Source organism: Vipera berus, assembly GCF_964194415.1.
Source record: "Vipera berus genome assembly, chromosome: 3".
Classification (NCBI taxonomy): Eukaryota; Metazoa; Chordata; class Lepidosauria; order Squamata; family Viperidae; genus Vipera; species Vipera berus.
Window position 1 is genome coordinate 142,068,188 of NC_138204.1, and position 26,593 is coordinate 142,094,780.

A 26,593-nucleotide genomic window follows, 5' to 3' on the forward strand; every position below is an offset into this window, starting at 1 on the left:
AGTATAATTGCTGCTCAATGCTATACTTATATACAGCCAAGATACTGCAATGGAATTTGGACTAGACAAATATGCCACCCCCACCATCAACAGGGAAAAAGTAGTGAAAACTGAAGAAATAAAGATGCACCATGGAAGTAATATCAAGAGTCTGGATGAAGAAGATCGCAACAAAATACCTGGGCACCCTTCAAATGACACTGAAGTCAAGAGGGTTAGTACTGTAGTGACTACATCATGAGAGTGAAGAAGATGCCAGTCAGTGGAGGAAATACCTTCAAGACAATTAACACCTGGGCAATTCCAGTCATTCGATACCTAGCTGGCATAGTGTACTGGACTCAGGCCGTATTAAAAGAATTAAAAAAAATAATGAAAATGAATCATGCCCTTCACTGTGTCATTGACAGACTCTTCTTACCAAGGAGCATAAACGGGCGAGGAATGTTTATTTTATTTATTTGTTTGTTTTATGCCACTCATCTCACATACTGTGACTCTGGGTGGCTTAATGTTGCTCAGAGTATGCATATACAAAGACAGTTGAAGAAGAAGAAAGGCTATTGGAAGAATATCTGAAGGACAATAAGGAAGATGCACTGAAACTAGCACATCATTTGGTCTTCTTGCCTACAAGAAGACCAAATGAAAAATAAAAAAGTGACATTGCAAGGCAAAGCATTACATGGCCAGGTCACAAAAAACTAGCAGGCAAAGCAGATAACAACATGTCCTGGCAAAAGCTAAGAGCCAGAAAGTTAAAGGAAGAGACAGAGGGGCTAATTCTGTTTGCACAAGACCAAGCCTTAAGAACAAATGCGTACAAAGCCAGAATTGAGTTGCAACTGGCAGCAACTTCTACAAAGAAGCTGAAGAAACTACCTGGGTAGCTGCTGCAAGAAGATCACATAGACTGACCACAAACAATGGCGTGACAAAGTATAATAATGGTGCATTGGAAGAGCTGCAAGAAATACCATTTGCCTGGAAGCAAGAAATAGCGAGAGCCCAAAATAGACAAAGTAGTAGAAAATAAATACGCTAAAGTGCTCTGGAACTTTATAATTCAAACACCTGCCATGTAATACTCCAGACTTAACAACTGTTGATAAGAAAGAGAAAAAAAAGTAGATATTGGACATTACAGTAATAGGTGCCTTGGGTGCTATTACAAAACAACTGGTGCAACACTTCGACACCATTAGCATTAACAAGGAAAGATTTGATAAATGGAGAAAAATGCCAATAGGGGATCAGACCTTTAGGTTCCTTATGTACGGTGTAAAGGTAACTATCAACTTTGGGCAGAAGTGGCCACTACCTAACTATATGTAAGGTTAAAAAAACGTATTTTGCAGTGTATGTTGAGGTTTTCAGCTGTAAGCTCAGTTCTAAGGAACTGCTGTTGGATTTTGCCTTTAGATTCTTGGGTGAGATGGGTCAGTGGTCTGACTCAGAATGGCAACTTCCTATATTTCTACCGGTATGAGTCATCGTTCTGGCTTGGATAAACTTCCTGACTGGAGTAAATAAAGCCAGAGCAGTTAATCATATAATCACAGAGATACAGTGGTCAGACTCCTGCCTGCTCATTTGCTTTGGATGCATGAATTTTAATTATTTTTCTCCCAGTCTAGTCTTGTCAGTCTGGGAAATTTCCCCAAATTTTCATAATAGTATGTCTCAAACAGAAATGAATCAAACTGCAATAAAACGCCCTCTGCATAGGCAGTGAATTCGATGTTCGCTGGTGAAGTGCAGTACCGTTAAGTCTCTGGACATTGATGATGATGATGATAATAATGATGATAACTTTATTGTCACTTTTAATGTACACCTATCGGCATACATCAAAATGAAATTTCGTTGCATACAGCTCTCAAAGGGTCACCACCTCCGATATATACTTCTTGTTCGTGGCCCGCTCAAATTTCACATTGTCCATTTTAGTCTCTAGGGAGTGAACGATGGCACACAGGATAGATGGAAATGGGGCTCCATGTGGATTAGCCCTCAAATTCGCTTGTATTCTGACAACCTCGCCTTCTTTCCTTTTTCTGATCCTGACTCTTCCACCTTTTCCTTAAAGAGGCCTTGCTTCTTTTCACCCCTGGAGCATGCTACTGCCGCCGCCACCAACTCCTCCAAAAGCCTCTCTCTCTTCCTCTGGGCCTGCGGACAGCCTCATCCAGTTCCTTCGCTCCATAAGCTCCAGGTCCTCTCCTCCTCTGGAAACAGCCAGAGGCTGTTTGAGAAGAAATATTCTCCGATTTATCCTTTGCAAATAATGTACAAATGTTTGCATCTGTGAAAGCCTCTAACAATTGTGGAATTATATATAAAGATCAAGGGCAAAGAGGGATAAGGAAAGATAAAAGGACAACTGAAACCACCACACCACACGCGAGATACCACAAGCCAAGAGAAGAACGAGCAGCTAAAGGAGGAAGGAATCCTGGGGTGTTGCTTTTTTTCCTCTCCCGCCCAATTGAAAAGAGCGCGACGGCTTGAAGGGACATGTAGTCAACACTGGGAGATCTCGGGAAGCAGAGCCGAGCTTCAGAACTACGCTTCCCAGCAACCTTTTCACGACAGGTCGATTTCTCCCATTTTGGGCGCAAACGATCACGTTTTGTTTATGGCTGGAGCCCCGCCCTTTCCTAACTCACGAGGGATGTCGTCACTCCTCATGAATATTAAGGCAGCGCTCGAATGGCGTTGCTCGTTAGGGGGCTCGAGCAGGGGTAGGCAACCTCGGCTCTTTTATGACTCATGGACTTCAACTCCCAGAATTCCTGAGTCAGCATAGCTGACTCAGGAATTCTGGGAGTTGAAGTCCATGAGTCATAAAAGAGCCGAGGTTGCCTACCCTTGGGCTAGACTAGAGCGAGCGAGGCAAGCCGAAAATTACACCCTTCGTAAGAGGCCTGCTTTAATTAATATTCATAAGGAGCCTGAGGAGGAGAGGCCACGCCGGGTGGGAGGGAGGGAGGGAGGGAAGGAGGAGGCGGTGGCTGCTGCTGCTGCTGCCGCCGCCGCTGAGCCCGTCTCTTCGCCAGTCCCTAATGGCGCTCGCGACAACGGCGGCAGCTGCGCGGCGGCGAGGAGGCTGAGCCGAATCGGAACGTTAAAGACACCGACGGAATGTTCCCTGTTGCTCCATAATCCCGCGCCCCCTCCCCCTGCGGAAGGCGGCCCGGCCGGGCGTTCTACGATGGAACCTGCGCAGCAACCAGAGCTCGAAAGCAGAGCAACGCCGGAGCCGATGATCGGCATCAAGGGGGAGCGGCCGAGCCACTCGGGCCAGGCGGCCGAGCCCGGCCTGGAGAGCGGCAACGGCACAGGAGGACCCAGCCCCTTGGAAGGCGGCAAAGGAACAGCCGCCGTCGCGGGAGCGGCGAGGGCAGGGGTAATCGGCGGCCACCATCGGCGAAGGAAACGAGGGGCCGCGGCGGTGGCCGGCTGCGGTGCTTCCTTGGCGCTAGCGGCCAACGGGACTCAAGCGGCGGCGACGGCGGCGATTCCCAGCAGCGGCGCCAACTCCCTCCTGTTGCGGAGAGGCAGACTGAAGAGGAATCTCTCGGCGGCTTCTTCCCCCGCCGCTCCGATCGCCGCTGCCACCGCGCTGGGCACCCGCAGCTTAGATCGGAAGACGCTGCTTTTGCTGCCCAAGCCGCCCCGGCAGCTTCAGCCTCTCCAAGCCCCAGAGCGAGACTGGGTGCGGCGGGACCTACAGCGAGGATGCGTCCATGTCTACTATTACTATCACCAGCAACAGCAGCAGCAGCAGCAACAGCGGGGCGGCGGCGGCGGCGGCGGCGGCTGCTCTCTGCTCCCGGTGCTTTGCAACCTGGAGACCACCGCTGCTGAAGTGGCGCTTCGGTTGCTGCAGCTCGGAGACCGGGGAGGAGGGAGTAGTAGCGCCGTCCGGCTTTGGGGGAAGGCGGCAGCCATGGCCGAGGCTCCGCTGCCCCCTAAAGAAGAAGAGGAGGCGGCGGCGGCGGCAGATGATTTGCTCCTACAACCATCAGCTTCTCTCGGCGGGAAAGAAGAGGCGCTGCCCGAGCCCGGGGAGGCTCCGACTTCTCCAGCGGGAAGTTTAACCCCGATCCCGGTCGGGAGAAGGCCCCGAAGCCGTCGAGGGACCCCCAACGGCTTGGGAGCTGGAGAGGCGACGGTTGTTCGGCCCAGGCGCCTGGCTCTCAGCGGAGGAGAGTGCGGCCGGGGGAGTGGGCAGCCCAGCCTTTCCCCCTCCGACTGCAGCCCCGCACGGGCCTTTCCGCCGCCCCGCACCGAACTCTACCTGTCGGGCCCGCCGCTCTCTTGCCCGTCCCTCTTGGGAGGCTCGGATACCGAGAGCTTCAGCCCCAGCGCCGAGAGCGCCTCCGACCGCTTGGATCCTTATAGCGGGGGCGGGGGCTCTTCGTCGTCTTCGGAAGAATCGGAAGCGGATCTTGCGCCTCCGGCCGCGGCGAAGGAAGAAGGAGCGGGATCGGGGCCTGGAAGGAGACAGCCGCGCCGGCCAGGCGAGCCGCACAGTCCGGAATCCCGACTTGGGAGAGCTTCGGGGGACTCCCCGGCTAAAGGGAAGGCTTTGCGGGGAAGTTCCTCTCCGGCTGGGGAAGCCGCCTCTCCGCAGCAGCCTCCGGCCTTGTACGTCCAGCTCCACGGAGAGACCGCCCGCAGGCTGGAATCGCACGAGAAGCCCCTGCAGATTCAAAACGACTACCTCTCGCAGCTGGGCTTCCGGGACCCGTGGCGGGTGCAGGAGGAGGGCATGGACTCGGAGACCGGCTGCCTCATCCGTTTCTATGCAGGTGGGTGAGAAATGAATGGGAGGCGTGTTTTTTGTGCTCAGAGGAGCGTGTGAATCGCCCCCGTTACCTTTTCCCGCTTCCTGGGTTTGTAAAGAAGTGAGGAGGGGGGGGGAGAGAAATCGCTCTTATCTCTTCGGGAGAGACGGGGTGGGAAAATTAAGGCGAGAGATTTGCTCAGGTTATTCTGGCGTGTCTTTTAAGTTATAGGATAGTTAACCTAGGAGTATTTTCAAGTGCTTTTTTTGTAAAAGAAAAAGGTGCCGGAACTCACACGTGTTAGACAACCCGCCTTGCCTACCTTACAAGGTTCCATCCAAAAAAAGGTGCCGGAACTGCGTTCTGAGCGTTCAATGAGAAAAAAAAAGCCCTGAGTATTTTAATGGAGAAAGTAATACCACGACTAGTCGGGTGAGGTCGGAAAATCAGGCTTCGGCGGGTGGGGGGGGGGACTCTAGGTGGAAAGATGTCCTCGCCTTCCCCGTTACAAGCGGTGGGATCCCTGTGGCTTTCTCTTTTCCCGTGTTTCTTCTAGCGTGGAGTTTGGGAAGACTCTTCCAAGAATGGCTCAGAAATGTCCTGAGTTCTGCTCCCCTTTTGTCTGCGTTTTCCAGTCTGTTTGTAATAATTAAGTTAGAAACAGGAGCAGGGAAAGGTTCTGAAGAAAGAATTGAGTGCAGAAAGATCTGTTAGAAAAGAGAAGCTGCTGATTGGCTTTGGGAACTTGCTGTCTACTTACTCTCTAATTTCTTCAGACACTCATGGACAAGGAAGGAGTGAAGGTTGTCTGAAGAAACTTGTGTGTCAGGCTTGTGGATGGGTTCTACTGTCTGCAGATATTCTTTCTCTCACCTCCCTGCCCCCCCCCTCCAAATTTGCAATAAGAGAACCAGGTCAGAAAAGTTACTACTTCACCTTTAGGAGAGAGAGCATCAGCCACTACCTGTTTATCGAGGCACCTGAGAGGAAATTAGGGAATGCTGTTTCAAGGCATTTTTGCAACTCCTTTCATCAGGCAAAAGAAAAATATATGCATAAGTGAAAGATTAAGTTTTCTGTTTTCTACATGGAACTAATTCTTGTTTAACAAATGCTGTTTGTTGGTTTGTAAAAGTGTTCTGGGGCAAAATAAAAATACCAGGTTTAGGGATCTAAAAAGTCTTGAGGCTTGTCAGAAACTGCTGAGATAATAATAACCTATGGCTTAATTACCTGAACAAGCTTTGTTGACAATCTAAAGTCAAATCTGCCTGGTGCAGCTTAGATTCATTTGAATCTGGGAATGAATTTGTGTTTCTTCATGGGTGAAAATCACTACATATTAAAAATGGAAAGGTAAAACATCAGTTCTTTGATATTCAATTTACTTTAATTTCTTTAGGTCAGGGGTGTCAAACTCAATTTCATTGAGGACCGCATCAGCATTGCGGTTGCCCTCAAGGGGCTGGGTGGGTATGGCCAGGGTGGGCGTGGCCTACTGGGTGGGCGTGGCTAGAGTGCGTATGACCTATGCATCAAGGGTGCCTATGGGGGCCTGGGCAGGAGTGGGACAGATCGGAGGGTCTCTGGGCCAGGGCCAAGGCAGTGGGGGCTGTTCCCTCACTGTTTCCAGGATGGCTTCGCGGGCCACATGAAACCACTTTGCGGGCCGGATCCGGCCCCCGGGCCTTGTGTTTGACATGTCTGCTTTAGGTCCATAATACTAAATGCAGCCTGCCAACTGCATTCTTCTGTTTTATCCTGGCAAGTCTTGATCATCATCTTAACTTAAAACCAAGATTTTTTTTTTAGTTCTAGGTAGAGAGCTAAATATATATTGTTTATGACATCGATGGTCATTGACCTATTGACCTGATATCTGTTAAGCTGTGCAGCACTTTTTGGATTTGAAAACAAAAGGTTACCTTAAGGTGTGTTCTATACCCTTAGGCACACATTCTATCTGCATTACTTCAGACCAAATACAGGTAGTCCTCGGCTTACGACCACAATTGAGCTTAAAATTTCTGTTGCTAAGTGAGACATTTGTTAAATGAGTTTTGCCCCATTTTACGACTTTTCTTGCCACAGTTGTTAAGTGAATCACTGCAGTGGTTGAATTAGTAACAATGCTGTTAAATGAATTTGGCTTCCCCATTGACTTTGCTTGTCAGAAGGCCGCAAAAGGTAATCACATGTTCCCAGGACACTGCAACCGTCATAAATATGAGTCAGTTGCCAAGCGTCTGACTTTTGATCAAAGGACCATTTGGATGCTTCAATGGTTGTAAATGTGAAAAATTGTCATGTTACTTTTTTCAGTGCCATTGTAACTTTGAATGGTCACTAAACAGACTGTTGTAAATTGAGGACTACCTGTATGCCTTTTCCTGGGATTTTGCCTTTTTGCTTTGAAATCCAAAGAACTGCACATCTATTTGCAAATGGATTCACTCAGTAACCTAATCATGTGTATAGCTTACAATGTTGCATGAATTCAGGTGTTATGGTTTGCTAATGTTTATAGTTAGCAAGTTGTCTGAACTTAAGACAACTATTGTTATAAAAAATTATGGTTAAGCCAGCCATAAGCCAGCATTGTAAGAGCTTAGCTTTTGGGGGTTGATTGAACAGAGGAAAGTAATGAAGAGATTTTTAATTTCAGATTTCCATCTTGGTTGTATGAACGAATTGACAGGATCTTTGAAATCAAAGTAGCTTTTTCTTGAATATTGCTTCTTCCTTTTTAAAAAGCAGTTGTAAATAAAGTACAAGTATTCCTCGACTTATGAGCACAGTTGAGACTGTGTATTTGGTTACTAAGCTAGATAGTTGTTAAATGAGTCCCACCCAATTGTATGATTTTTTTTTGCCATGGTTAAATTAAATTACTTCAATTGTTAAGCAAATCCAACTTCCCCTATTGACTCTGCCAGTCAGGAGTTAGCTGGGGAAGTCACAAATGGTGGCCACAGGACCCCGGGTGCCATAACTGTTGCAAATACATGCTGGATACCAAGCTCCCGATTTTTGATCATGTGACCTTGTGGATGCTGTGATGGTGGTAAGTATGAGGGCTAATCCTGAGTCACTTTTTTTCTGTTGTAACTCCAAATGGTCACTAAACAAATGGTGGTTAAGTTGAGGATACCTGTATTTGGTCATTCTTTGAAAAAGCTGCAGCAGTTGAAATATTTTGCTAATGAGACAGCCTTTTCCAACTGGGTGTCCTTCAGAAGTTTAATTATGGTAATTGAACATGATGATGGTTGGAGAAGATTGCTTGATTGTCAGACATTTAACAGTTGGTGATAGTCTTGGAATGAATTTCCTCAAAATGGTCATTATGAAGTTCTGTTTCAGAGAATTGAAACACATCCTCTTGGGTGACTTTGGTGGAAAACATCTGCTTATAAGAGTTGTATATAATATTAATATTGAGGCCTGATATACAGTCTCTAAGGGACGCGGTGGCTCAGTGGGTTAGGACGCTGAGCTTGTCGATCAGAAGGTCGGCAGTTTGGCGGGTCGAATCCCGAGTGCCACGTAGCAGAGTGAGCGCCTGTTACTCGTCCCAGCTTCTGCCAACCTAGCAGTTCGAAAGCACGTAAAAATGCAAGTAGAAAAATAGGGACCACTACGGTGGGAAGGTAACAGCGTTCCGTGCGCCTTTGTCATGTAGTCATGCCGGCCACATGACCACAGAGACGTCCTCGGACAAGCACTGGCTCTTCGGCTTTGAAACGGAGATGAGCACTGGCCCCTAGAGTTGGAAACGACTAGCACACATGTGCGGGGGAACCTTTACACAGTCTCTGGAGGCATTTGGAGTGCTCCAAATAATTTTTACGTAACTTCATTTGTTATGATATAAAGTTAAGCTGCTGGTTGTGGTTGCAGTCTTTTTTTTCCTTCCAGTTAGTTGATATTACATGTTGGGATGATTTGTTAGGGATTGCTTTGTTTAATGCTTTTTTATTTGTTTAGAGGGTAATAAATGAAAAGCTAGTTGGAAGGAGTGGAAAGATAAGACAGATATGCAAAAAACTATATAAATAGAATGTTTGAATACAAATACGCTTCATTTATTAAGATCCACAGTAGAATTTATGGAACTTTGGATGTAGGTGATTTTATCTGATATGAACATTATCTTTGAAGCACTATAAAAACACTTAATTTGAGAAGTTGTGCTATCAACATTTTTTTCCTATGTACAATTTAAAGCTTTAGATGTCCTGTCTTCTTTAAGTCGATTATCCCCTTGTATAGTTGTGATGTTTCAGACTGGCTCATTTAAATCTTGCTTAAAATATCTGCCCCTCAAGAGCTTGAGCATACATTTATTTTTACACTTTGCTTGCCTTTTTGTAGCTGCAAGCATTGATTTTAAAGCTGTGGCAAGAAGTAATTCACTTGATTAAGTGAGATTCCTGAGGGCATGTGGGGAGAAGAAAGGAGAATAATCTAGGCCTTGCAATAGGAGGAAAATGTGTGCTGAAGCCTTGCAAGATCAATTCTGTTTTCAACCTGACCTGCTTTCTTTATTGGAATCATCTGTGGAATGCTTGTTCCCACAACAGAAAGTTGAGAAAGCAAGTTATTTTGTTTGAGATGACTTTCTTTGTTCTCTTAGCAGCAAGGATCCCAAGAGGAAATAGAAGATTCAGACCTGAGGAAGTATGTTGAGAGGTGCTTGGAAGAAATAATTGACACAAGCTGTCTTGGAAATGCTTGCCTTCCGATTAAAAGTCTCATTGAATAACGTGATAAATATTTTGGAATAAATCTGAGGGCTCTGATGTGCAAATGCAAGCAGGTGAATGATGGGCAGATTTAGAGGACCATTTGAATAAGTTATGTCTTCTTCTTTTGGGATGTCCCCTGCTTCAGGTTCAGTCTCCAAAGTACGCTTTGATGTGTTTGGTAGTATGGATGTAGCATCTATTTGCAACACTTTAGAGAACCCACGTCTTTTCCTAAGATCTCGTGGTAGTTGCTGCAGCAGGTGCTTTGATGGGCTCTGAAGCACTTTTTGGAGACAAGATCTGAAAGTGGGCAGAGCTTGAATTTCAGTATAACTTCTTAGTAAGCTAATAATCAGTACAAGTAGTTCTTGACTTAAAACCACAGTTGGTACCGGAATCTTGATCATAGAGTGAAGCTGTTATTAAGTAACATGCCCATGACCCACTTGGCTCAATGACTGAAATCCTGCCTCTCCCAATTGTGGTCTTAAGTGATCTGCAGGGATACCTGGGGGAGGATGGGGGGGGGGCTGAGAAGTCTAGTATCCACTGGAGCACAGAAACCTGCCATGGCCAGAAGGCCTGGTCCCTTTCCCTGCCCCACCATGCTCAGAAGATCCAGTCCCTCTCCCCATCCTTCCATGTTCAGGTCCACTTATCTTTGCCTTTTTCTGCACCTGCTGAAAGAAAGGCAGCTGAACTCTGCTATCGAAGATGATTGAGGTGAAGGTTGAAGAGGCTCTTTCCTTTCCAGAAAGGTAGCAAAGGCAGTTTGTTTTTAAGAATGATCATCTTCACTAGCAGGTAGTTTTTTCCCCCCAGTGCTTTCAGAATAAGGCCAATGTAATTGCCCCCTCCCCCCCCCAAGTGGGGTTGGGGAAGGGACTCAAGTCTCCCAGGCATGATGGGATGGGGGAATCCTGCCCTGGAGTCTTTGGCAGCTTTGGGCCAGGTGGACCAGGTGGGCAGCTGAGATTAGTGTTGCAGCACCCACATGGACATAAGGATGGGCATGCTGCCAAGTGCCTGAATTTTGCTAATTTGACTCTGGGGATGTAGCAACAGCTGTAACTTCAGGCAGAGGCCGTAACTCCTTTGGTTCAGCACCATCATCATTTCAAATGGTGGGTGTAAAAGAACAGTCGCAAGTTGAGGACTACTTGTATGGCCCTGCAAAATGGTGTGAACAAGCTGACTGCTCTCTTATTTTCTTAAATTTCTCAATGTGACTTAAATATGTGTTTGCCAGAGTAATGACTGTTGATCATCTTATTAAACACCTATATGAAAATTGTAATGAATTATCTTGGCATATTGTCAGCTGTGTTCACCTGTTTACCTCCCAGTTATGAAAGTACTTGCTGATTTTATGGAGTTAGCTGCAGAACCAGAACATGCTGTACTTTTGACAAATTGACAATCTCCCCCCCCATTGAAACCTTATCTACATTTTAAAAAAAGTTATCACCCAAAAAAAACCCTGACCAAAAAGGTCCTAAGTTAAATTGATGCAGGGCCTCCCAGATGTTGCTAAATCAAAAGGCATGGGTAATGTCTATCCAGAGGTTGTTGAATTGCAGCTCCCTGTAAGTTCTAGCCAGTAGAATTGTTTTCCCATTTCTAGTAAAAAAAAAATCACCACCCTTCCCTAATTTGATGTTTTTGATGGTGGAGTGACCTTTGAGAAATGTTGGCTTGTTTCTCCTTTAGTTTCGGAAGTAACAGTTACTACCCCTTGTGTTTGTACCCGTGCCCTGAGGTTTGCATATTTTGAACTTATCCCATCTATGTGGATTAACTTCAAAGGATTTTCACTGAATTCATGTTGACCTACTTCTTAAGTATTTGCTTAGGATTGCAGCCATATATTAATATAATACCGCGAGACACATACCAAAAAGCAATTGAGTTCTATTGTCTCTAACCAGTTTTGTCCAGTTTTACTTTGCTTGGGCTGTTAGTCCTATCTATTAAGAACTAAAAGAGTGCCACCCTGCTGATTCTTTTGCCTTTCATTATTGGACCTCAATTGCTTCTTACTTAAATTTTGTAATAACTCTCCTCTTGGCGATGGTGGTATTGATATACCTCGGAGCATTCTGTGCAATTAAACTATCCATCTGTTCAACTCGGAACACTAGACGTTTGATACAATCTGTTAGTGATATACAGCCACACGAAAGCCCTCAGAACAGTATAAAAAAGAACTCAAAGCTCTCATCCAAACACTTCCCACCAGCTTTGTGCTTGCTTTTGTTTACTGAATAGTGTTCTCTTACCAATTCAAAGGCTACCTAGAAAATCTTCCTTGTATTCTATTTTTCCTGCTACAAGTAGTGTGGATGAAGTCTAGCTTTGCAGAAGCAGCTGAAATACAGCTACCTGGAAGTGCTTTTTTTTCAAAGACCTTTTCATGTAATATTTGCATAGTACTTGGACATAGCAACGAAGGACCTTTTGTGATCATTGGAACGATGGACCTGATAGGAAAAGATTAACTCCATATCTGAAGAGCTGCGAATTGTGAGAAATCATTGATGATGGCTCACCCTCTCCCTGCTGTGAACCCATTGTGTAAAGGAATGCAGGTGTAGTTAATGTCTTGCTACCTCTGCCAAAGGAAATTAAGTATCAGCTTTGGGCATCTGAGGTTGGAGACTATAAAGATGATGTCCCCAAGATGCTTTCTTGTTCCTTCGGCTCCTCTCTTGGTCTAGGAGTGAACAGTTGCTATAGTTTAGGATTATATTTCTGCTTTGAAAAAGGTATTTGGGGGATCAGTTAGGGGACTGCGTCTTTTGTTCCTTGTGCAAGTAGATAGGGATTCTCTGATGTAATCCTTTCTCTGATCTCCTAGCTACAGTGCTGGCTATCATGTATCCGCTGGACCTTTTCTTAGAGGTAAACCCCTTCCAACATTTCTCCACATCCAGTAACATTTGATTTCCCTGCTGTCATCCTTCTGATGGGAGTATAAGATATTGTCTTTGGTCCACTAAAGCTGCTACCCTGGCTTTAATTTGTGGATTTTTCTTGGCTACAGTCTTCTGCCAACACATGGATTAGTTGATATGCAACTGCTGTTATTTTAAACCTTCCTCTCCCCCCCCCCTCATCAAAATGGAACCACCAGAAAATTGTTTTTTTCTAGAAGACAGGGTATAAGATTGGAAACATTTTAAATCATGTTTGAAGAGTTTGAGATAGTGAAGGTATTCCTTTCCTTTCAGCTCTGGTTTCGATGGCAGAGAATTTATCTGTTCTTTTCATTACAGGTTACAGAGCTAGAAGCACTCTGTTTTGTTAGCCAGCAACAATGGTTTAATGTTCTGGAATGTTTCACTGAGATTTGTCTGTTTTTACTAGCCATATATTCTGTGAAATTTTTACCATGTCCTAAACATGAATCAGTTGCCAAGCGTCTGACTTTTGATCACATGGCCATGGGGGATGCTGCAACAGTTGTAAGTGTGAAAAACAGTCATAAGTCACTTTTTTCAGTGCTGTTGTAACTTTGAATGGTCATTAAACAAACTGCTGTAAGTCGAGGACTGCCTGTATGCCTTTTCTTGGGATTTTGCCTTTTTGCCTTGAAAACTAAAGGACTGCACATCTATAGTATTTGAAATGGATTCACCCAGTAAGCTAATCATATGTACACAACTCACAGTGTTGCATGAATTAAGGTGATGGTTTGCTAATATTTGTAGTTATTTATAGTTATATATAGTTACTGCCTGAACTTGGACAACTATTGTTATTAAAAATTATGGTTAAGCCAACCATAAGTCTTTTTATTAGCTACATATTGTGTGAAATTTTTAGCATGTCCTAAAGAGAGAAGCATGTGTATACACTGTGATCCAGTTTAGAATATCATCCAAATATTAGTCTCACTTTTTTCCCACCTGTCATCTCCAGATATTAGGCACCACAACTTAAATCATCTCTAAAATCAACTTTCTAACTAGTGGTTAGATTGTGCAAAGCTGATTGGAATCCAATAAAAATCAGACGGCGCTTGGTTTCATGTTCTTCAGTTTAAAAAAAAAGATATGGACCAAGCATGTATATAAATCTCACAAAGGGTAAAATTCTAGTTTTTGTGCTATGTCATAACTGAATTGTGTAAAATTATAAGGAGCTGTAGTGTAGGTTTCCCAAGCATAGTTTGCCTGTGTATACTTTCTGCCCTTCATTTTCCCACTGATTTCAGCTATGGATTTGTTTTGCTTATGTGTCCAGATTCATTATTTGGTATTTCGTGTGATGACCCTTCCAAGCTCTTGCTGCTGTAATCCTGCTAGAATAAAAGAATTGGCCACATAGTGTGTATCATTTTTTACTTGGAAGGCTGGCAGACAGTGTGTATGAATGCCACTGCTAATCAGCACAGGACCTTTTGGAAAAGAATAATGTGTTTGTATCTTGGTTAGCCATTTCATTATATACTGCTGGCATGACTCCATGTCAAGAGCTTACTGTTGAAATGAAAGGTTATCTATCCTTGTTGTGAACAATTAAAAAGAATAACCTGTTATTTGTGAGCAGAAGCTACAATCTTGGGGGTTCAAAAGTGGTGCTTCATATTTATACTTGCTTATATTACTGGAGATAATATGTAATTGGCATGACTAGTAGTTTGTGTAGCCATGGATAGTGTTATCCATAGTGCCCCTTTAGGATTGTAGAAGCTTTCAGCCATCATTACAATATATTGTTCCAAATGCCATTATTTTAATTACATGCCATATGAAGAAGTAGTTCTTTTATTCTGATTCTTTCACCATTCAACTTTGTTGGTGACTCCAGGATCTAATCCAGGTATTATTTGTTGTTGTTGTTGTTAGTTGCGAAGTCGTGTCCGACCCATCGCGACCCTATGGACAATGTTCCTCCAGGCCTTCCTGTCCTCTACCATTTTCTGGAGTCCATTTAAGCTCACGCCTACTGCTTCAGTGACTCCATCCAGCCACCTCATTCTCTGTCGTCCCCTTCTTCTATTGCCCTCAATCTTTCCCAGCATTAGGCTCTTCTCCAGTGAGTCCTTCCTTCTCATTAGGTGGCCAAAGTATTTGAGTTTTAGCTTCAGGATCTGGCCTTCTAAAGAGTAGTCAGGGTTGATCTCCTCTAGGACTGACCGGTTTGATCGCCTTGCAGTCCAAGGGACTCGCAGGAGTCTTCTCCAGCACCATAGTTCAAAGGCTTCAATTCTTTGGCGCTCAGCCTTTCTTATGGTCCAGCTTTCACTGCCATACATTGCAACTGGGAAGACCATAGCCTTGACTATACGCACTTTTGTTGACAGGGTGATGTCTCTGCTTTTTAGTGTGCTGTCTAGATTTGCCATGGCTTTCCTCCCCAGGAGCAAGCGTCTTTTTATTTCTTGGCTACAGTCCCCATCTGCAGTGATCTTGGAGCCCAGGAAAATAAAATCTGTCACTACCTCCATTTCTTCCCCATCTATTTGCCAGGAATTGAGAGGGCCGGATGCCATGATCTTGGTTTTCTTAATGTTTAGTTTCAACCCAAGTTTTGCACTCTCCTTCTTCACTCGCAACAAGAGGCTCTTTAGTTCCTCTTCACTTTCTGCCATTAGAGTGGTATCATCTGCATATCTTAGGTTGTTGATGTTTCTTCCAGCAATCTTAATTCCAACTTTTGATTCATCTAGCCCTGCCTTTCTCATGATGTGCTCTGCATATAAGTTAAATAGGCAAGGCGACAGTATGCAGCCTTGCCGGACTCCATTCCCAATTTTGAACCAATCAGTGGTTCCGTGTCCAGTTCTCACTGTTGCTTCTTGGCCTGCATATAGGTTTCTCAAGAGACAAATAAGATGGTCTGGAATGCCCATCTCTTTAAGGACTTGCCACAGTTTGTTATGATCCACACAATCAAAGGCTTTAGCATAGTCAATGAAGCAGAAGTAGATGTTTTTCTGGAACTCTCTAGCTTTCTCCATGATCCAGCGTATGTTAGCAATTTGATCTCTAGTTCCTCTGCCTCTTCGAAATCCTGCCTGTACTTCTGGTAGTTCTCGATCCACATACTGCTGGAGTCTAGCTTGTAGGATTTTAAGCATAACTTTACTAGCATGAGAAATGAGTGCAATGGTGCGATAGTTTGAACATTCTTTGGCACTGCCTTTCTTTGGAATTGGAATGTAAACTGATCTTTTCCAATCCTGTGGCCACTGTTGAGTTTTCCAAATTTGCTGGCAAATTGAGTGTAGCACTTTTACTGCATTGTCTTTTAAGATTTTGAATAGCTCAGCTGGAATACTGTCACCTCCACTAGCTTTGTTGTTGCTCAGCTTTCCTAAGGCCCACTTCACTTCACATTCTAGGATGTCTGGCTCGAGGTCAGTGACCACCTCATTGTGATTATCAGGGACATTAAGCTCATTCTTGTATAGCTCTTCTGTGTAATTTTGCCACCTCTTCTTAATCTCTTCTGCCTCTGTTAGGTCCCTGCCATTTTGGTCCTTTATCATGCCCATTTTTGCATGAAACGTTCCCTTCATCTCTCCAATTTTCTTGAAAAGATCTCTGGTCCTCCCTATTCTATTGTTTTCTTCTATTTCTTTGCATTGTTCATTTAAGAAGGCATTCTTATCTCTTCTAGCTATTCTTTGGAATTCTGCATTTAATTGGGTATATCTTTCTTTTTCTCCCTTGCCTTTCGCTTCCCTCCTTTCCTCAGCTATTTGCAAAGCTTCCTCAGACAGCCATTTTGCTTTCTTGCATTTCTTTTTCTTTGGGATGGTTTTGGTTGCTACCTCTTGTACAATGTTGCGAACCTCTGTCCATAGTTCTTCAGGCACTCTGTCTATCAGATCTAATTCCTTAAATCTATTTGTCACCTCTACTGTATATTCAACAGGGATATGATTTAATTCATACCTGACTGGCCTAGCGCTTTTCCCTACTTTCTTTAATTTAAGCCTAAACTTTGCAACAAGAAGCTCATGGTCTGAGCCACAGTCAGCTCCTGGTCTTGTTTTTACTGACTGTATAGAGCTTCTCCATCTTTGGCTGCAGAGCATATAGTCAATCTGATTTCTGTGTTGACCGTCTGGTGATGTCCATGTGTAAAGCCGTCTCTTGGGTTGTTGGAAAAGAGTGTTTGCTATGACCATCGTATTCTCTTGACAAAATTCTATCAGCCTGTGCCCTGCTTCAGTTTGTACTCCAAGGCCAAACTTGCCTGTTATTCCACTTATCTTTTGGCTTCCTACTTTAGCATTCCAATCTCCCATGACGATAAGGACATCATTTTTGGGTGTTAGTTCTATAAGGTGCTGTAGGGCTTCATAGAACCGGTCAATTTCATCTTCTTCAGCACTGGTGGTTGGGGCATAGACTTGGACTACTGTGATATTGAATGGTTTGCCTTGGATTCGAACTGAGATCATTCTGTCATTTTGAGGGTTGTATCCCAGTATTGCTTTTCCTACTTTTTTATTGACTATGAAGGCTACTCCATTTCTTCTGAGGGATTCTTGCCCGCAGTAGCATACCTGATGGTCATCTGAATTAAATTCACCCATTCCTGTCCATTTTAGTTCGCTGATACCTAAGATGTCGATGTTTAGTCTTGTCATCTCTTGTTTGACCACGTCCAGCTTTCCTTGGTTCATGGATCTTACATTCCAGGTTCCTATGGAGAAAGAATCTTTACAGCATCGGACTTTCCTTTCACCACCAGACATATCCACAGCTGAGCGTCCTTTCGGCTTTGGCCCAGTCGCTTCATTCTTTCTGGCGCTACTAGTACTAGCCCTCTGCTCTTCCCCAGTAGCATATTGGACGCCTTCCGACCTGAGGGGCTCATCTTCCAGCGTCATATCGTTTTGCCTTTTGGTACTGTCCATAGGGTTTTCATGGCAAAGATACTGGAGTGGTTTGCCATTTCCTCCAGGTATTATAGGAGAAGACAAAAACTTAATTTATTTGTCTTCTTCAACCTAGGTACCAGTCTGTGCTGTAATGCCAGTTGTCTTTCTAGTAAAAATAGGGTTCCTTAGTACTCTTTTATCTTCCCAAACAATCCTAAGGATGCTGAGAAGTTCATCAATTTCTGGAGTGGTAGAGTTGCATTCGCTTGTTGTAGAAAGTGAGTGAGTTTCAGAGGACATAATCCAGTCCACTTTCAGCTAGATACCTTATGGTCCAAATTAGCTTTTTTACATAAATAATTTGATTTGACTTTGCTGTTGTTGCTTGTAGAAAATCTCCAATGTGTGGAAGTCACGAGTGTTCTCAGATACATATGGATAATTGTTGGTCAAAACTTTGAAATATTTTAGAACATTTGTGTGGAAACCTTTTGGTGGTGATGGTGGCAGGACTGGGATTAAATTTTACTAAGGGAGGGACTGAAACCAGTGTTGAGAGTAGAGTTGATATATTTTTATTTCCAAAGTTAAAATACAAAATCTGAAAAGAAAAAAAAAGAAAAAAAGAGAAAGCTTTGGAAATAAATAAAAAATTATCCATGAGAGTAGAGTGATCACACATAAAGTTAGCTTTTGAAATTCATCCCAAGTAGTGCAAACTGCTTACCTCTGCTTTAATTTATTTCCTGCTGTATCTATATAATTAGGCCAAATACAACGGCACTCAAATACAGCTGAGCTACTTTGTAGGCAAAACTACATAGAGGTTCATAGTAGTAGTACTTCAGAAAGTTGGTTTGGTCTAGTGGTTAAGACACTAGATTGTGAGTTTTAGTCCCATTTTAGGCATCAAAGCCGGCTGGGTGACTTTGAGCCAATCCCTCACTCTCAGCTCAACCACCTCACAGGGTTGTTGTGGGGAAAATAGGAAGAAGAAAGAACATTAGGTATGTTTGCCACCTTGAATTATTTATAAAAATAAAGGGATATAAACACATAAATAAAAATGAATAAATACAGCTAGAATGTGACGATACCACCTAGGCTATGTAAATTTGATTATTCTTTGGAGGCCTTCTCCTTACGCCCCTCAAGAAGTACAAGGGATCACTTATTTTGTTCAGGATTTAGTTTCTCTAGGATGCCATAGTTGTGCTATAACCTGCTATTAGGCAGAAACAACCCCTACGTAGGAAGTGACTAATGACAGCGCTGTGTTCATCTTGAAATTTCAGGCGGACATTGGGTAGGTGGAAATTCCAGTTACCACTTCCTTTTCACAAATGCTTGTGTGATAAGCATAAATGCTGGAGGGTGACAGTATTGTGCAAGCTAATCAGCTCTTTGCTCTGTATATTTGAAAAATATTAGGAATTGAATTTATGACTGAAACCCAAAAATATGGCCAAAGGCTAATGTCATTAACCTATTTAACCTATTGAAACTTATCTCTTTTTAATTGAATGTCTAAAAGGGTTTGGTACAGGTTATTTCAATAGTATTTTTAATACTCTTATAGGATAATAGATTAATGCTATTCATTAATCACAGATAGAATGTCACAGAAGGAAGCCAAATTTTATTTATTTATAACATTTATCAGCCATCATAATCACAACTCTGGGGAGTTTTACAAAAACAAAGAGACAATAGAATGCAAAAAGATGCAAAAAAACACCCAAAGCGGCTGGAGAAACTATCTCAATTGAAACCCACACAAAGGGTCTGTCACACACACTTAATACAAGGCCTGGGGCACAGCCAAGTCTTGAGGGTTCATTTAAATAAATTCAAGATGGAAGCTATACAAATCTTGAAGGAAATGGTGCAGAGGGCAGAGGCCATTCCAGACAAAGCTACTTTCCTGGGCCCCATCAGCACTGGAATATGGAGCATGCTGTCAGAAAGTATGGGACAGGAGAAACTCTGAGGGTAGGTGGTCCCTAAATAACTTCCAGGTGCTATTTAAGGTAGCTGGTAATCACCTATAGAGCCCTCCACCTATAGAGCCTGGTTATTTGATTTGTGCCTATTCGGTGTAATTGAGCATCTCCAGGTTCCCTCAGGCAAATAGTGTCATCTATTGGCAATTGGGCAGTTCGGCTTCTGTGTTGCATTTCCTGCCCTCTGGAACAACAGCTCCTGGAGATTGACATGATCCCCACAGTTGCTCCTGAGGGCTTTAAAAATGTCACTTTGCTCCCAGATCTGGGCCACAGTAGCCTTCATTAGTTTATTGCTAGTTTGGGGTATGTTTTGTTGTTTCACTCTTCTGGATGTGCCTGTTTTTTTGTATGTATGCCTTGGAAGCTGCCCTGCATCTTTTGGGTGTCAGCCGATCTGCAAAGTGAATAAATAAATATTATTCCAGTGGGAACAGGATTTTAGTACGTCAGTCCAAATTCAGCACTCTTTATGGGGTTCATTTTATATATCATGGGTTTGTTGTAGGCTAGTGAAATAGCAGAAGCCCCACTATTTGTGGGGAATTGTTTTCTTCACAAGCTTGTTATCCATCAAAACTAATCTTATCAAATAAGAGGAAGTGGCTATGTTTAGTAAACATTATTAATGCTCCAACGTAAGATGCATCTAAACCAGAGTAACTCATGACAGTAGTTTCTGCCAAGATAACCTATGACTTTCTGACCAGCTTTTCATTATGCAATTTAGGACAGTACTATAATTATATTAACCAGCTCCATGTCATTTAAGTTGATTTGCATTTTGCACTGGGAAGAAGTGATGCCATCGTGTATAATATGCTGAATGTCTCCTCTTCTCTTTCGTTTAAAATTGGCAGTTTTAATTAGCACAGGATTAAAGGTTGGTTGAGTTTTCTTCTTCGTAATAACTACTGTTTTGTTGCCATAGTGTTTCTGTAATGTACAGTAAGCTGTTAAGATTGCAACACTATCTTTTCTTTCCTCTTTCTGTCTCTCTCAAGTCTTTCTCGTGGATCTGAAATCAATGGAGGAATAATATGTTTGGATTGAGGGTTATGTTTTTCACTGAAGACTGCTGTGGGAATAAAAGTTATGCTAAAAGTACTGCAGCTTGTCTATTTTAGCATCACGTGACTATGATATTTGCTGATGCAAATTGCAAAGAAATGATGTTTAATTGAACATCTTGCGCTGTTCTCCAAACTGCCTATTTTCAATTTTATGTAATTAAAGATTTTGGTTGTCTTGAGAGGAAAGGACAAAAGTAGGGGAGAGAATTGTTTGCAAATACCGTATTTTCCGGCGTATAAGACGACCCGGCGTATAAGACAACCCCCGACTTTTAAGACGATTTTTAAGGTTTTTCGTCTTATACGCCGGAAAATACTTACATGCCAGTTGCCAAGTGTCCGACACAAGCCCGATTCAGCCCCGTCTGATGCAGATGGTGCAAAGCCAGACTTCCGGCGGGCCGGGGAAGAGCGTGCCTGCCAGCCCGTTCCAGGAACTTCCGGGGACTTCCGGCGGGCCTGGCGCCCCTCTCGCCCGCAGACCACGCAGCGGCCCTCGCCAGCCGGCCTCAGCATGGCCGCCCCAAGCCCGCCACTCCAGCGCTTCTTCCGAGCCCACCTGGCTGACCGCCTCCTGGGCGGGGCTTGGCTCCAGACGCGCGGCTGCTCCGTCTGCAAATGTGCTCTCAAATGGGTGGGTGGAAGGAAAAGCCCCTTTCCTTCCACCCACCCATTTGAGAGCACATTTGCAGACGGAGCAGCCGCGCATCTGGAGCCAAGCCCCGCCCAGGAGGCAGTCAGCCAGGTGGGCTCGGAAGACGCGCTGGAGAGGCGGGCTTGGGGCGGCCATGCTGAGGCCGGCTGGCGAGGGCCGCTGCGTGGTCTGCGGGCGAGAGGGGCGCCAGGCCCGCCGGAAGTCCCCGGAAGTTCCTGGAACGGGCTGGCAGGCACGCTCTTCCCCGGCCAGCCGGAAGTCCCCCAAACTTGGAACTGCCTGGCGGTGGGCGGGCGCTCCCTCTCCGATCCGCCGGGGAGCGTCTCCCAAAGCGCAGCGTCTGGCGGCCGGGAGTCCGTCGGCCTGGTCGCTGGCGAGCTGGCCCGCGGCTAGGGCCAGGGCCCAGGAACAGGTAGCCGGGTGCGGGTGGGGGGAAGGAAAGCCGGGCGCGGGCTTCTGCGGCTGGTTGCGAGGCCGGATGCGGGCATCTGCCGGGAGACATAGCGGGTAGCAGGGCGCGCTCTGCTTATGCTCAGATGCCGCTTGGGTGAGGGGGAGGGGCTTTCTGCCGCTCCCGGGGTCTGGCGTTTGCAAGGGGGAGGGGAAGGGGCTTAGAGGCTCTTGGGGGTGGGAAGGGAGAGTCACGATGGAGGGGGGGACTGGACTAAGGAGTCTTGAAGTTGCTTTGCAAGAATGGGGACGCTCGACAGATTTATATTTTTTTTCCGGCGTATAAGACGACCCGGCGTATAAGACGACCCCCCAACTTTTGAGAAGATTTTCATGGGTTCAAAAGTCGTCTTATACGCCGGAAAATACGGTAGTGTAGATTTCTAAAGATCTACTTCTTTCTCCTAATGTCTTAAACAAGATAGAATGCAATATGTGAGATACAAAATTTGGAGGTGTATTTCACTGGACACTTTTCTTTAGTAGTAATATTTCTGGGAGCTGCTCATTGAAGCATAGCTTTATTGTCTGTGTGTGTGTGTGTGTGTGTGTCTCTCTCACACACACACACACACACACACACAGAGAGAGAGAGAGAGAGAGAGAGAGAGAGAGAGAGAGAGAGAGAGAGAGAGAGAGAGAACATTATCTATTATTCCCTGCTGCCCTAGGCTATGCCATATATTTTAGTCCATATTTTGAGACAAATATGTTAAAATTCATTTTGTGGTTGCCTAGTCTCACAAATTCAACTTCTGAAGTGAGGATGTTGTTGAGAGTCACATTCCAAGGATTTCTGATGATTGATGCTTAAGACCTGTGGTAAAATGAGGATACATCTTGTACTTAAAGTGGATTAACATTCATCTTCAAACTTAGTCCACTATAGAAATGAGAGATTAACATGATTTACTGTGGCTGCTGTGTGCTTCTGCATTTATTTATCATAACAGCAGAAAGTATTTCACACATGAAGGTTAGAGAAATGTTTACCAGGAGATCAGCTTTTCTAACAAAATTGAGAGTGTTGCTACATATGATTAATGCATTAAAGCTTTATGAAATATCACATCAGAATACTATGCCCTCTCAGTCTACCTGCTTCTGATCATGAATGAATTGTTAGTGTCAGAGGATATTTTGCAACTATTTACTGATCTCTTATTCTTTATTGACCAATTAGTCTACAGAGATAGAGGTAGGAATAATGTCCTCTTGGATTTGATAGCACTTGTTCACGTGCTAATCCTTGGCAGAATATTTTTATAAATTCCCCAGCAAATAGGATAGCAATAAACCAAAGTTAGCAACTGTTCATTCAAATTTGTTTTGATGAGTGAACGGTAACCTTGATAAGTGGTTTTTAAGTTTCCACATCCCACTGATTCCCTGGAGTACAACCGATATCCTGTTCTAGCCAGATGGCCACAGAATATGTGCTTGGCTGCATGGAAGCCAGCTGGATTAAAATTATAGTTAATGTTTTTTTATATATATATATAGTTTTTATATATATATATATATAGACTACTCAGAGGCCAACCTATGAAACCTGTATGCTTTTTTTCAGCAAAGGTACATGTGCCATGGAAAATGTTCATAACAGTAGTTATATTATGTGGCAGTAAACCACAGTTTGATCTAGATAACATCATCAGAGTAAGAGAGAGAGCTTTATTGGCTGTCTATATATAATAGCTTATTTGCCGGTCTTGGCAGGTGTGACTTCATGATTTCTTGATATGGTTTCCTCTTCAGATTGCTTATCTGGAATTCTTTTCCTGCTTATCTGAGTATTGGGTAGGTAGGATAAGGGTCTAGGACAGGTTCTTCTAACTTGGCCCTTTTACAACTTGTGGACTTCAATTCCCAGAATTCCTCAGCCAATGTGCTTGGCTGAGGAATTCTGGAAATTGAAGTCCACAAGTCATAAAAGGACCAGGTTTGAATACCCCTGGTCTAGGATAAAAGGGTGAAACTATCAGTATCCTCAGCCAAACCACATGAGGGCTTAGCATAAAATGGGCAAACTGTGGTCCCCCTTTCAGCTATCCTGGGGCCTCCACAGCACCCCTAATGATGCTGTTATAGCAATCTTTTAAGCAAGAATGTTGTCCAGTCTCTTCTTAAAAACTTCCAATGTTGGAGCATTCACAACTTCTGGAGGCAATGTAATTTTTTACATACTAATGTCATTCCTTAAATCTTTAAAACCTTAAAAATGGTATTACTCTTGACAATAGCATCACATTAATACCCATGTCCTCAGTGACTCTCAGAGGCTAGTGGTTCAGTTTTTAAATTACAGGTCTTCACTCCTCTGCAAATATACTATTGCTTATCCCAGGTTAGCCTAATGTATGAATGTAACTTTTTTGGGAAAGTCTTACAAGAGCAATAACGCTTGCCTCTGAAAATTGGAATGGAAGTTCACTACACTGCAGAAAGGATCCTAGGAGTTTCTTTCTTTTTTATTTAAGTGATGTTTGTTGTATGGTTATTACAAATATGGATATTTGTAAGGATTGTTCTCCTAAAGGTGAGATATAAAAATTGTAATAAAAAGGCCTTAGGCAGTTTACATATTTATTAGATTTATATAGCTGTCCAATTCATTGAATAATTCTGAGCAGCTTACCATTTAAAATAAACCTGTAGAACATTAAGAAGCAATAAGATAATAGAATAACAAACAATAAGGCCAGAATTAAGCAAGGCCAGTCCAGACATGTTATAGTCAAGCTCTTTCATTCTACATGGATTCATCCCTTATTCTGGGCCCATGCCTGAGGTAGTTTTTTAAGGCTTTCTGGGCCATCAAAACTTCACACACCCCTTAATCTAAAAATGGACACAATTGTCAGAAAAATATAGATTTATGCAAAGGACTGTTGCCTGTTGTTCCAGTGGGAGTTGAAAGTCCAAGAGGATCCCCACATTGGGTATATTTTTTGTTTGTGTGAGTATATTCTGTGTGTACAGATCTGTCTGGGGAAGCATAAACCCCTTCCAAGACCAAAAAAAAGAACATGCCCAAAGTCAGGAGATCCAAAAACCCAAAGCCAATTGTTCTTGCTAAGATTGAGCCAAAGCTTGTTTTCCTTAATTGGATCTAACAGTCTACAGGCATTGGGAAAGAACGTGGATTTTACCATTTGGTTGGCCTAGAGCAGGGGTCTTCAAACTTGGCCCAGAATTCCTCAACCAGCATGCCTGGCTAAGGAATTCTGGGAGTTGAAGTCCTCAAGTCATAAAAGGGCCAAGTTTGAAGACCCCTGTCCTAGAGTGAGATCAATATCAATAGCACTTATAGACTTATATACCCCTCCATAGAGCTTTACAGCCCTCTCTAAGTGGTTTACAGAGTCAGCATATTGCCCCCAACAATCTGGGTCCTCATTTTATCTGCCTCAGAAGAATGAAAGGCTGAGTCAGCCTTGATGATTTTGTGGATACCTGACCCTGTACCAACAGATGACCTCAGCCAGCAGTTTCATTTAGATATTAAGAGTAAAGGGAAAATAGAGTCAGAGGGACTCCACAATGCCTATAGTTAGACCTTCCCTCCCAATTGGAAATGGTCCCGAAGAGAAGAACCAATGCAACACTCTAGTTCCCATTCTTAAGTCCTGGTATTATTGAAAGTCTCTGATATATCAAGGAAGCACTGGATGCACTGTCCCCATCCCAATTCTACCAGAGGCCATCTATAATTACTAGTTAAACTTTTTGTATGTTGTAAAGTACATTTATTAATATATTTTAAGATGATTCCCAGCATTAGTTTCATGCTTCCAAAAAAAAGTGGGGGAAAAAAAGAACCTACATCAAAACTATCAGCTTTTAAAATTTTAGGACTGAGGTGTTACTAACTAGTTCCAACAATTTGTGGTAAGTCTAGGCTTTATGGAATTTTTTCCTTAAATGCTGACCTATTTGGACACAATTAGTATTGAGATCTAACCTTATTGTCTAATTAATAACTTTTTTATATCAAGGCTTGGAAATGAAATTAGATACTGATTAAATATGTTTAAGATGTTGTCTTAAATATCTGCATTTAGACCAGTTCTCCCCAATATGGCACTTCCATGTTGACCACACTGAGAATTATGGTTATTGTAGCCTGTCATCTATGGCCTGATGGGCCTCTGTGGGCATTAGTAGGGTGGGGAAGGTTGATATAAAGCATTTGTAAATTAATTCTATGTGGATGATACTGAATGACAAAAATATTGTTAAAATTGTGAGTGTTTGATAATTAAGCTGAATAGCTGCTTTCATAATTCTGATTCTAGGTTTCCATAAGGCATGTGATCACTACAGAGACTCAAATTCGGGAATAGAAAGCCTTTGACCTGATTAATTTGAATGATTTCTCTGTTCTTAAAAAATATTTTCAAAAGAGTCAGGTTGTACTACTTTGAAGAAGTCAGGTGGTGCCAATTGATTTACAGACAGATATTTGTTTGACGACTAACATGGTTATAGTAGCTTGCCTGATGTGGGTAGACTTTTAGCTAGCCTTATATGTTGACTGTAAGAATATGAAATACGTTAACACATAAGCAACAGGATAATTTTTACCTTTTCTTTTTTTCAGTATTTGCAGTTTTATCATAGAAAATGAAACAGTAAAGCAAACAAAATGAAACACAAGAAAAAAACATACATTCAACCCTAACAACAACAAAGAAAAAAGTAGTGTACAAAAAAAGTGATCAAGTAAATTTAACTGTTAACATGTAGGATACACCCTGGCTGGGTGCTAAAAGAAAATAAAAAGTAGTAAGTTCTCCTCCCCTCTTACACACACACACACACACACACACACACACACACACACACACACAGAACTAATTTTTACCTTTTCTAAATTGTTAAAATATATTTATTAAAACCATGAACCAAAGTTGATGTTCTGCCCTACGAACTGGTGCAACGTAAATGTTGCCTTTGCCCTACTTTTAACTTCTTTGTTCTCTACAACTCCATGTTTCTGAGGCTTGTTATTGACCTTTGATCCTTTGT

At 43.2% G+C, this 26,593-nt stretch overlaps 1 protein-coding gene across 1 annotated transcript in view; it reads left to right on the plus strand.

The window, feature by feature from the left end:
- Nucleotides 1-3,087: 3,087 nt before the first annotated feature.
- The window catches only part of PHLPP1 (PH domain and leucine rich repeat protein phosphatase 1), a 163,602-nt gene continuing 140,096 nt past the window's right edge, over nt 3,088-26,593 (plus strand). Inside the window, exon 1 of the mRNA XM_081325932.1 lies at nt 3,088-4,817. Within this exon, the coding sequence (XP_081182058.1) occupies nt 3,215-4,817 (1,603 nt within the window). The 5' untranslated portion in view covers nt 3,088-3,214. The remainder of the gene's footprint in view (nt 4,818-26,593) is intronic.